The following is a 12,654-nucleotide window of genomic DNA, read 5'->3' on the forward strand; positions in this document are numbered from 1 at the left end:
TGTCTAAAACCTAAAATGTAGAATATCAAAGTGAGTACTTGAATTAAAAGTGCTTGAATACAAATTAACTCTCCTAGGTCAGTGTGATCTAATCCAAAACTTGTATCGGCAGCCTCTTAATAATTAATTGTGTAGGTTCAACCCACATTTGAACACTCAAAACTTCAGTGCAGATTTGGAGAGCAGGGGATTCTCACTACAGTCAGAAGAGGGGATGCAACTAATGATTATTTCAGTTAACACTTTTTGTTAGTTGTATTTGGTAAATCACTTACTCAATAAAATGTCAGTGTCAAATTGCTTGTGTTGTCTGACCATTGGTCCTAAACCCCAAGATAGTCAATTTACAATTCTATAAAACAGTTCAAACTTCAGGTCATCCACAGTGTTTGGTATCTTTGATTGATAAATGGCTTAAATTATTTATTTTTTTAATTGTTTATTAGTTTTAATCATCATTTAAGCAGTAATTTGAGCTCATTATCACTGAAATCTCTGTGATGACATTGATGACTACAAGCTCATATGACAGCTGAAGTGGGACTCTGCAGGTCTTATTGAGCTGTCGCTGCAAACGTCTTCAGTTCCACTGTCGTCCCCTCTTCTTTCATTTTTTCACTTTCCATCTGCCGGGCTGGATCTTCAGCAGGACGACAAAGGACGGACAAACGCTGGCACACGGGAAAGAAGACGATAAGTGAGTGAGTTTACACACAACTGTTATCATTATGAGTTTAGTAAAGTGAGCATTGTTGTGACTGATTCTGATAAATACAGATACACCACACATAGTATATTAACATCTGGAGGCTGGTGGTAGACCTTACAGAAGAGGCTGGTTCCATTCCCATGGTCATTGTCAAACTATCATGCACTGAGGTTTAGGATACTGTTGGGTTTTATTTTTTTGTGGCGACTGCTGTGTTCTTCCTAACATGATCTAAAACTCTTCTCTGAACACTGACCTGTTTGAAGGTTCCTGCTGTCAAACACATCTGTACAGCTGCCCACAATGGCACCATGAGAACAGAGGAGAGCGTCATGGTCCATCCTAGTGCGTACGCCCAGTCAGGGTAAATGTACCAGTCATTAATCCTGAGGTGTTTGTAGTCAACCAGGTACAGGATAAAGGAAATCTGTGAAGGTGAGGATTACAAAGCAAAGTCCAGGGACATGCATAAATAACTGTTCAACAGACGGGCTTCACTAGATACAACCAAAAGGTTTTGGTGCTTCCGTGTAGTTTGTGTTGGAGTCTGAACAGCGTAGCCACACGCGAGCGCGCATGGGACACCGACCCACAATGATTTATATGTGTAAAAAGTTACAAACAGTCCCTTCAAAGGGAACATTTGCCACTTATGTGGATGTCCAATCAGTGTTGATGGTAAATGTCGTCGATTGAAGCAATACATTCCTCAGTGCGTATATTAACAGAGAAAGCCGAGTTTGCAGCTGCAAAATGTGTTCATCCTGCACCCAGTGGCGTCATTTGACATGACACCCTGTAGTTCTTCTTTGCATCACGTCACTATTTCAACTTGGATTTGTAGTCCCCCCGACGAGGAAACATTTTACATTGTTTTGCCTGACTTGGATATTCAGCTGTATTTATTTGAACCAGAATATACGACGGAAGAAATGCAGCAGAGAGAGTCAGAGGCTGTGGCTGCATTTGTCATGCAAGAGGATATGGTCAAAGGGGAACCCTCCGGGCATCAGGAGCTCGCACACAATAATGTAGGTTCCCCACAGGCAGGAGAACTCTGCTTTCTCAGTAAATATAGCATGCACTGAGGAATTTATTGCTTTAATTGACTACATTTACCATCAACACCGACTGGACATCCACATAACAAGGTGGACATTTTTTCCTTTAATGGAGACTTTAGATGCAGCTAAAAATTCTAAAACTGCATTATTGTGGACTGAACATTACAATTAACTAACTAAAAATTCATTGGATCACTTTAGGGCATCAAATTAGCCTTGAGTGCTATCAGAGTTTAGTTGTTTTAGCAAATTAACCAAAATCAGCTGAACCATGTAGACACTGGAAGACATATTCAAATGTACTCTGAGGAAACTGCTCAAGTTCAGGAAAGTATGTGAACTTATTGTTGACGAGTGAGGAGGGACAAACAAAGTGTTAAAATGTTTCTGACTCACCAGTGACAACAGAGGAATGATGTATTTCCAGCATAGTTTGAAATAAACTGATGGTCTCTGTCCTGTCATGTCCTCAATTTTGTTAAAAAATTGGTCAGCACCTGAAGGGGGTTCAGATATGTTAATGTATTTCATGTTCACATTATGTGAAGGTATTTTAATTATACTGCAAAATACTGATAAAGACAAGAATGTGATCAAGACCGGAGGACGATCTGTTCAACAAATTAAAACATTCAGATTCAGATGATGACCAAAGCTATTGATCATTTTGTTTGGTATTGTAAACCCTTTCAAAATAAGAGTATTTCTCTTTTAGGCAACAATTTCAGTCATCACAATGCCACACAGTTATGCAGATGACACAGAGTTGTGCTTTATATCTCTGCTTTTCCCAGTTCTTTGTGTGCTCGTATTGCTTGTTTTAACAAATAATATCTGGATGACCAAAAATAGAAAGACAGAAGCTGTAGTCCGTGTTTGACTGTCTGACCATCAGGGTATTCCTTTCTTGCCCATATTGTGAGTGACTTTTACTCACCAAAAATCCATCCTATAGCCAGGCACTGACACACAGCCATGAAATCCTGACAGGCTCTGGTACAACCGTAATAATCAACAAGCTGGAATATGTAAATTCCTCCCTATAAAGGAAAGAGACAATTGAATAATGGACATCATTTTGGAAAACAATCAAAACATCAGTGTGATTTTATGTTTCAATATGCTTCATAGATATGTTTTTACGTCAACATTTTGTTCACCTCAGTGACTAGGGGCAGGTGTATGAGGAAGAAGGACGAACAGATGATGAGGACAAAGATCTCGTTTCTCACTGGTGCACGAAACAGCTTTGGAAACAGATCGCTCACTGAGGTGATGAAACACTCCACATTCACAAACTGGGGACAAAATGAAAGAAGAAAATAGTGTGATTTCTTGTGGCTACCTGTAAGTGTGCCTTCAGCTACAATTAATCAATAGTTAGTGCAACAATCTTACGTGTGTGTCGATACTCAGCAGAATGAGCATCAGGAAGAAGCAGACAGTCCAGAACTGTGGCAAAGGCATCATAGCTGTTGCCTGAGGGTAAGCAATGAAGGCCAAACCTGGACCTGTGTTGGACGTTAACGAGATACTGACATGCAAAATATATATAACATATCTTTATATTCGGACTCAAAGATTTACTCTACCTGACTCAGCTACGGTGTCAACACTAACGCCCTGTTTCTGAGCCATGAATCCAAGTACAGAGAAGACGACAAATCCAGCAACAAAACTGGTCCCACTGTTCAGCAGACAGAGCCAGAAACAGTCCCTAGAGGCCACAGAGAGACAGACAATAGACCCTTGTTATTTTTGTTTTGATTTTTTAATAGTTTAATAACAAACATATGAAGCCCTAACCTCAGACAGTTATGTGATATCTATTTGTACTTACTTGTAACAGTTGTTGTTGTACTGATTATAGCTGCCCAGAACATTCAGAGTCCCTATAGTCAGGCTATAGGAGAAGAATATCTGAGATCCTGCCTCTATCCAGACCTGAAATGACAGGAAAAATAGTAACTCATGACCCTTCAGATGTTGGTCAGTTAGTCTTTCCATCACTTTGTACCAGACTGAAATATCTCAACAACTATGGGATGCATTGCCATGACATTTTTTGTTTTTTACAGATGTTCACGATCCCCAGAAGATAACTCCTAATGACTTTGGTGATGACCTGGCGTTACCTCTGGCACCACCATGATGTTCACATTTGTGTTTTTGGGTGACATTTGTTGAAATTTGGTACCCATATTCATGTCCCCCTCAGGATGAATTGTAATCGCTTTGATGATCATGACTTTTCATCTAGCGCCATCATCAGATCAAAAGTTTTATTCGTCCAATACTTTGGTTTATGAGCAAATCACTGCAAAACTACAACGCCATTCCCATCAGCCTCAGCGATACAGCACTTTCTGTTCAGTGCTAATCAGCTACGCTAAGATGTGAACATGGTAACCAGTATATCTGTTTAACATCAGCATGTTAACATTGTAATTGTGAACATGTTAGCTTGTTGACGTTAGCATTTAGCTCAAAGCACCTTCACATGCACTGTCCTCCCATTGCATATGAACCCTCCATTTTTATATATTTACCAAAATAGCTGTTGAGATCTAATGGACAGCTAATTAGACTAATGATGAATGCACATTTCTGTACTAATGGCCCAAATCAAACACATAAAAGCACCTAAAAATGGAATAATCCACAAAATGTAGAGCTGTTTTTAATTGTGCTCCTCTTTAAAGGGGACTTATAGTGCTCATTTTCAGGTTCATATATTTGTATAGAATATAAGTAGAAGACTTACATCAATAGTGTAAAGTTTTTAGTGATAAGCACTGGTTATAGGGTCTTCTTGCTGTGCAAAATAAAATATTTCCACGGACCTTTCCAGAAGATCTGACACCTTTCCAAATGCTGAAGTAGCAGAACACCCAGCTGGCCAGAAGGCACAAGGCCAGCTCCCATCTCACACTGCCCAGCTCCTCAATGCCTCCAGACATGCCCAGCACCCGCCGTCTGACAAGAGGGGACATTTGGCAAATGTTAACAAACAAATCCATCATAATTTCAGATTTTACTCTGAGTCCAGTAATTCTCTCAGTAAAAAAGAGAAAACATCATTGTGAACTAAATTAAAATTAAAAGAGAAAAAAAATGGGCCATCCAATCTCAGCCAGGAACCTTTTCTTCGTTTCCTGTCTGCATCCATAGACCGTTTTAATGGAATTGAAACGGCAGCAGCTTGGGTCCTTAGACCTTTTCAAACTTGACAAAAACATTTTAAATGGGCCCATTTGTATTTCCTGTTGCAATGTTTGTTAATGCAGTAGCTTCCAGGAAGTCATCTTGGACCAATGCTGTTGCTGTAGCAACAGAATGGCAATGAAACGGTCTATACTGTCCAAAAAAGTAATCTGCATTGATATTGAATCATTGAGGCGCGTACACCCAAGGCTGCCACAGGGCCAGTGGATGTAGAAACACTTATTGTTGCAAGGAATGTGCGTGTGCCTGAGGCTGCGTCATCTGCTGCAATGTAGATATGATTGTGATTCATGACTATTAGAGTTGTGTCATATAAAACGTGTGGTTTGAGCTCAGGACAGAGCGCTGGAGACAAAGCGTGATGCATTGTTATTGACAAGCTCCTGGAGATATCTTGTGTATACAACAGACTTTATTAGCTAAACAAGATCTAGATGAACCTAATTCTGTTAATAATGATGTCCATGGGGCAACAGATCTAAGCATGTTGTCATACATTTTTGATACTGAAATTTGGATCTAGCAGGAAATATATTACAACATTTTAACTGGTGCAACATAAATCAAACCAATGCATATTAGTGACATAGTAATTTATATTTCATTGTGGCTCATTTTAGAAGAAAAAGACTCACTCCCAGAACTCCGTTGCAGCTGAGGTGGTGTTGGTCTGATTTGCAGTCACATTAGATGAATTAAATGTCTGAAGACCAAGACAGTTGGCTGAGTTTGGGAACAAACAAACATTTCATAATGATAAAGTGAGAGGGATGACTACCATACAACATAATACTACAATGATAGTGGCTTGATAGACCGTCATCTACAATACATCGTGATATCTAGACACACATTTAACCTGTCAGAGGGAACATTTTCCGATTGGCAAGTATCAACCATATGATGTATTTACACACAACATTACACACAGTTTTACATGCAGTTATAATAATGACTCTCTAAACACTCTTGTACAGATCCCACTGAAGATATTGGGGGTAAAAAGTCTTGTTTGCAGAATTCATTTGGAGTAAAATCTTGTCTAGTCTTACCTGTATTCCAGGTGTTGTCACAGGTGGCCCAGGGCAGCTGGGAGCTGAATGAGAACACCAGGTAGAAGAGAGCCCAGACTTGGACTAAAATGTAGCAGAAGTCGTAAAGTTTCATCATGAAAAGTCCATATCCAATTCCTGAGAATAGAATAAAACACATGGTTTAAAATGTTCAAACTCATGGAGGTAATTCTAATAATACAATGTGTGATCTAGGCTTTTTCTCCTCAATTTTACATTTTAGTTCTACTCACCTTGTGCCAGTGGACACAATTTCCTCCAACAGGTGATGAATCCTTCCTGGGTAAACTGACCAGTTGAAGTCTCCAATAGGAATAGAGGTATCCCACACACCACAGCTAACAGACCATATGGCACCAGAAAGGCACCTATGTATGTAAATAGAGATATATGCATGTATGCCCATAGAAATTACAAGTTTTCAGTGTAATTCTGTGTAATCAGCTCTTTACTAAGTTCAGAATTTGTATGATTCACCTCCACCATTCTTGTAGCAGAGGTAAGGAAATCTCCACACGTTGCCCAGGCCGACCACATTTCCTGCAACAACCAGAATATATTCTCTTTTACTGGCCCACTGTCCTCTGTCTCCAGCTCTTCTCTGATTTTCCCTTTTCCTTCTGGCTTTGTTCATCTGAAGATCAGGGGAGATTTCCATGGTGTGTTTCTCATATCATTCCTAAATCCTTTGTTTATGATTACAAGATCTTTGCTGATTTTATGTGTCTTTTCCTAATTAGCCTATATCCTGATCTCAATCAATCAATTTTCCTTAAATACAAAATCAGCTCCGAGGGTGTTTCCTGTTTATTTTGCAAGAGCAAATGTTATTCAGTCATGACTCATCAGTTCTTTTCCTAATTTGACTATTTCCTGATCTCAACCAATCAATTTTCTTTAAATACAAAACCAGCCCCGAGGGTGCTTCCTGTTTATTTTGCAAGAGCAAATGTTATTCCTTCATGAATATGTATAATTCACCTCCACCATTCCTGCCTCAAATGTAGGAATATCTCCAAGCGTTTCCCAGGCTGACTACATTTTCTCCAACAATCAGAATATAAAAATATATATGATATACAGTATGTAAGGATTACAGTGTGCTGTGATGCCAGAATGTTGCAGATGTTGTGTTGTGATGGCTTCTGCTCTAAAGATACTTTATGTATTTTTTGCAAAGGTCAAGAGTGAAATTTAAACCTCTACTTTTAAACCAACATGGAAGGGAAGTCGTTAAAGTGCTCTTCACGCTACAAAACAATGTCAATTTGAACATCTTCAATTCTATGAGAACTGGGCAAACTCCGTCTGCTGATGAAGATCATGTGATACGATTGAAAGCTCCTGAACAGCTACTACACGGACCTTGAGGTGGGATTATTTTGCCAATGCAACCGGTGCTCACTTCCAACTCATCAAATCTCGCCTTTCTGGTAAGTGAACCTCGGCATCAGAAACCGACGCACGGAGGCGCCCTTTAGCAACAGTATGTGATGAACCGAGCTTTCAACTAATTTCAATGTAAACCCACCTGCGGCGTTATTCCAACATTAGTCAGAACGCGCAACGTAGTATTAATATCCTTTCAGGGTGGGCGGGGGCTGGTGGTAGTTGGGTCAAAAAACAAGACTTTCAACCATGGATGTATTAAGAGAACTGGATATAGCGTTGGAGGTGGGGCCCCGTTCATTCCTATGAAAGTTGCTCAGTGGCACATGAAGGCAAAATGGCTGGACTTCCGCCTGGAAAAGTACTCGGATCTTCCGGCGATCTTCCGCATCCATTGGGCCCATGGAACATGCGCAGGAGCGTCCGCTCGGTCACATGGCTCGATCACAGGGTCCCAACGTCACGCTTTTGTCACGGCTTGCGCTGTCTTCACGGTCTGGGTCTCATTCACATGAACGGGGGAAGGGAAATAATTCTGGATTCAGCTATTAGTGCATTTTACAACTTTTAGGACCTGATGATTTAAAGGGACTGTTTGTAACTTCTTACATGTATAAATCATTGCGGGTCGGTGTCCCATGCGCGCTCGCGTTTAACTACGCTGTTCAGACTCAGACTCCAACACAAACTACACGGAAGCACCAAAACCTCTTGGTTGTATCTAGTGAAGCCCGTCTGTTAAACAGTGTTGGCCGCGGTCGGAGGACGCGGGGGAGACCGTAGCTTTGGTCTCCAGGACCGGAGTCTCTGCTGTACTCTGCTCCTCTGCCTGCCTTCACTCACACATAGCGCTCATTCTCACTATTTCGCTCCACTCTCATGTGCATGCACGCACACTCCACACTGCAGAAGAGTTAGTTTAGCTCTGAGAATATCTAGTGAATGTACAGTGGACTTTTGTGCAGAAATAACTGCTGGAGCTCCTCCAGACCAACAGAGGTTTCCCGTGTCTTGTGAAGTGACGGGGCTCCGCAGAGAGAAACGTTATCGTCTCCGACCAAAACTCCGGTGTCTCCCCTGTTCCCTCCGGCCGCGGTCGGGAGGCTGAAGCAGTTCATGTCTATGTAGAGCGAGCACAAGCGCGAGCGCGAGCAACAGGACGCTGACTTTTGTTGACTTAACAGCTACAGATGTCGCTGTTAACAAGCAATTCTGATTCTTACAAACAGTCCCTTTAAATACAGGCTATTCAAGTGTTCATACTAGAAGTTGATTGACCTCAAAAACCATTATCCGCTGAGTTACAGACGTCTCTTTCCCAATGTAAGTCTATGGGAAAAAGTATTTTTGGGCCCAATGTTATCATGTGACGGACATGGAAGTGTAGTACCGCCGTTTGGCCACTACGAAAATGGGATCCATGACTGGCGCTCTTCCTGGGGGCTTGCTTTCAACCAGGAGACTGGTGTTTGTGTCCCGTGTGAAACTAAAAGTAAAGTTGAATTATTTTGTCATGTCATGCTTTAATCGTGTGACTCATCGGTATCGTCAGTCACGTGAGTCGTTAGTCAGTGAAGTTAACATCAGCCACGACCGTTTCCTAACCCTACCTTAGTGTTTGTGATGCTAAAACCTAACTTCCCGTGAAAATGGAAGTTTATTTTTAAAGGACACTGCATTTAACGAGCGTATTGTGACACGCCGTCCCTGGTCCGTCCAAAAGTAACGCAAGAGGGGTACCCCATGTGTCGGTCTCCGATGCCGAGGGGCACTGACCAAGTGGCGGTATTTGACGAGTTGGGAGTGAGAATGTGTTGCAACATGCAAGGTCGAGCATTAACTCTGAACGTCATCAGCTATGATACCTTTACCACGTCTGGACTGTCTGCTTTTCCTGATGCTTATTTTCCTCAGTGTTGACATACATGTGTGATATTTTGTTCAAATTCCTATTGATTGATAACCAGTGCCGGCACATCATAAGCTTGTTATAGTTTGCATACTTGTTAAGTAATGCAACCTGTTTCCGAAGCTGTCATGAGAACTTTATTCTCATCACCCGTTCATACATCTGAAAGTACTTTGAAACTACTGTCTACTACTGTCACAAAATGTTATTCAGAATTAACTTTGCTATTCAAAACTTGTCTTTAGGGACAGATTTACATGTTCTAGTTTATGTGTTTCGGCTGTCAGGATGTTTTTCTTCTTTGTCTGTTCATCTCAAGACCAAGGACTTCATCCGTTGTGTGTTTCAGTTGTAATTCAGAAGTACTGCAAACTGATCTTTGCTTCTTTTACTGTCTTTTCCTAATTGGATTAAATCCATGTGTTCTCTGTTAACAGGTGACCTCTAAATGGCTGTTGACTCCCCTCGCATTGTCACGGAGGCTGGCCAACCTGAGCAGGCAGTTGGCTGACAAGGGAGGCTCATCAGCTTGATTAAGCTCACCTGGGCCTTCCAGGCTTTAAAAGCTGCCCCATGTGTTAAAACTCTGGCTGTATTCGAAACTGCCTACTACATACTACTGAGGAACGCAGTATGTACTGTATACTGCATACTGCGTTCCTCAGTAGTATGTAGTTTGAAACGGTAAAAGTGATGTATTTGCAGAATGGTAGACGAGGCTTTAGCCTTTAAACCAGCTCTTAAAGCACTGGACAAAAAAACAAGCTCATATCACTATTACAATATTGTCGAAAAATACAACTTTGATTTAGTTGTTTATGTTATGTTTGTTTACTTTATAAGATACTGCAGGTTTCTATTCTATCTATTCTAACAGCTCATACAGTAGTGAGTGAGACAAACAGGATCATCAACGAGGGGAGACGGGAAATATAAAACAAATCCTCGACAAAATTTACGTTACTCAAACAGCTTTTTCAGTTCCAGCAACTAAACAGTGGACTGATCTCCCTCCAGATATTAGAGGAATGTTAAAAAGGGTCATGTTGTCTCAGCAGGAATCTCTCTGCTCCGTCAGAGGCTGCTCTTTCCCTCTCCTCTTCTCTTTCCTCTTCCTGCTGCTCTGCTGCTCTGCTGCTCTGTAGCCGCTCTGTGAGCGTCACTGGCCGGCTCTCTAGTGAGCTATTGTGGAGCTTTTCAACTCCAAAAAGTCAGATAAACACAGGTTACTGTTAATTTATAATGGACATGTGTGTTGTGATATTTAAACAAACTATCCATCAACAAGGAAAATGAAAGTGCACTCGGAGAGTGCAGACCTCCGCCACGGCAGGTTTCATGTACGTCGCTGCCCCCCTGTGGTAGCCTGTGGTGTTAATGCACAGGCTGAGCGGAGTTAGTAAAAAAAATTCCCAAAGCCGGATCATGATCCGGATCGCCACCAAAATCTAAGGGATTGTTCATTGTGCCACACCCCACTCCTCCAAAAAATGTAATTCAAATCCATCACAGACTTATGAAGTAATCCTGCTAACGGACAAACCAACCAACAAACCAACAAACCAACGCCAGTGAAAACATAACCTCCTTCCTAGGCCTTTGGCCTTGGCAGAGGTAATAAAAGTCTCTTGTCTACAGACCGGTCTCTAGAGAGCTCCAGCAGCTCATAGCGGTCTGTGAGCGTGACTACCCGGCTGGAGAGGTGGCGACCCCGGCAGGCGCTAGCTAGCTGTGACGGCAGTTTGTGGAGCTTCAAAACTCTGACAACGGTGGAGCAAATGTTCGATTCGCCATCTAATATCATAAAACTGTCAATGTTCTAAATCTATACAGTTGATTTCTCCCCTTAAAATTTTTCAGAAGTGAATTTAGTGATGAAATAGCTACAAAAAATGTTAAAAAAACAAGCCGTTTTTGGCTGCTGTTGTTGTAACGTAGCCTGTAGCGGTCCAGCGCTTTGCATTGTGGGATACAGTAGGCGAGGTAGACTGGTCAGATGCATACTGGAGATTTTTTCCGAATCAGTACGACATCCGGGTATTTTTGGCATATTGTAGATTTTGCTTTTGTTTGCATACTACATACTACATGTTGGCCAAATCAGTACGTACTACTAGTATAGTATGCGGTTTCGAATACAGCCTCTGTCTCCCTTTCTCCAGCCACATCCACCCTGCATCACCTTCTTTTGGTTCTGCACCTTCAACGATTCCACAGCACATATGCCACACACTACTTTCATTTGCTGACACTAATTAACGACACACTCCATTGTTCATTTGAGTTAACCTCAGTTTAATAGGTTTTGTTTGGTTTTAAAGTTTAACTTTGTGTGGACTCTCTTTTTGTCACATTCACTGAGCCAGTTAGTGACACTGAGTCTCAACACAGCTAAGTGTGTGATACTCCTCCTCTTTAGGCTATTGGCATAAAACTATGCAGAAATGGGGACAAGCCAAAGATTTAATTCCTGTCTTTGGTTGATGAACATATTCCTGTTTATACTAGGTAATTGGAATTACAATCTCTGCATCATCCTATAACTAGTAGGCCTATGTTAGCTAAGTCTATCAAGAGCTTCATATTGATATTTTTGACAGTGGTGTCCTGAGTACAGATACCTGACATTGAGGGCTAAAACACTTTTACGAATGTATTTAACAAAATGGTGCAACCTTCTTAAGAGCATCAGTTTAGCTTAAGAAATCTTCTGGCCTTCCTCAGCAGGTCTTCTCGCTCAGTTGTGATGGGGATGGTTTACTCCTTACAACGTGACCTATGAGCTTTTTAGCAGGTGACAACAAAGTCCCATGGTCGGGTTGTTTTTCAGGGTTCAACATCAGTGTTTGATTTCAAATACAAAGCAGCTGTACAATCATTTTGCAAAATGTAGTCTAAATTTTTCCAAATTCTAATTAAAATCAAGAAAAAGATAATCAAAGAGTAACCAAACAAGGCCAAGAATCTGATCAAGTATTCACTGACAACATTCAGTACTTAGCAGCTTTCCTCACACTGGATGAGGATGTTTTAAAGAGGAGCAGTTGGGACGTGTGTAAATATGTTTCCCAGATCCCAAAATGTCCTATACTGTATGCGCAGCATCAAAATCATCTCTCTCCTCACTATTTTCCTTAAACATCTGTCATATCATTGAACTCCATTTCACTCATTTACTGGTTTTGTCATTCATATGTATTAATCATCTCATTTATTCATTTATCACCTTTAATTTTAAATACATTTTCACTTTATCATTAAGATCAATGTTTTCAGAGCTGTATT

At 41.0% G+C, this 12,654-nt stretch overlaps 1 protein-coding gene across 1 annotated transcript in view; it reads right to left on the reverse strand.

The window, feature by feature from the left end:
- Positions 1 to 422: 422 nt before the first annotated feature.
- Positions 423 to 12,654, reverse strand: part of LOC119498801 (sodium- and chloride-dependent GABA transporter 3-like) — a 44,362-nt gene continuing 32,130 nt past the window's right edge. Inside the window, exons 7-14 of the mRNA XM_037787870.1 lie at positions 3,614 to 3,717; positions 3,366 to 3,490; positions 3,172 to 3,284; positions 2,934 to 3,071; positions 2,711 to 2,813; positions 2,170 to 2,270; positions 966 to 1,136; positions 423 to 671 (exon numbers count right to left, since the gene is read on the reverse strand). Coding sequence (XP_037643798.1) covers positions 555 to 671; positions 966 to 1,136; positions 2,170 to 2,270; positions 2,711 to 2,813; positions 2,934 to 3,071; positions 3,172 to 3,284; positions 3,366 to 3,490; positions 3,614 to 3,717 — 972 coding nt within the window. The 3' untranslated portion in view covers positions 423 to 554. The remainder of the gene's footprint in view (positions 672 to 965; positions 1,137 to 2,169; positions 2,271 to 2,710; positions 2,814 to 2,933; positions 3,072 to 3,171; positions 3,285 to 3,365; positions 3,491 to 3,613; positions 3,718 to 12,654) is intronic.

This window comes from Sebastes umbrosus, chromosome 12, assembly GCF_015220745.1.
Source record: "Sebastes umbrosus isolate fSebUmb1 chromosome 12, fSebUmb1.pri, whole genome shotgun sequence".
Lineage (NCBI taxonomy): Eukaryota > Metazoa > Chordata > Actinopteri > Perciformes > Sebastidae > Sebastes > Sebastes umbrosus.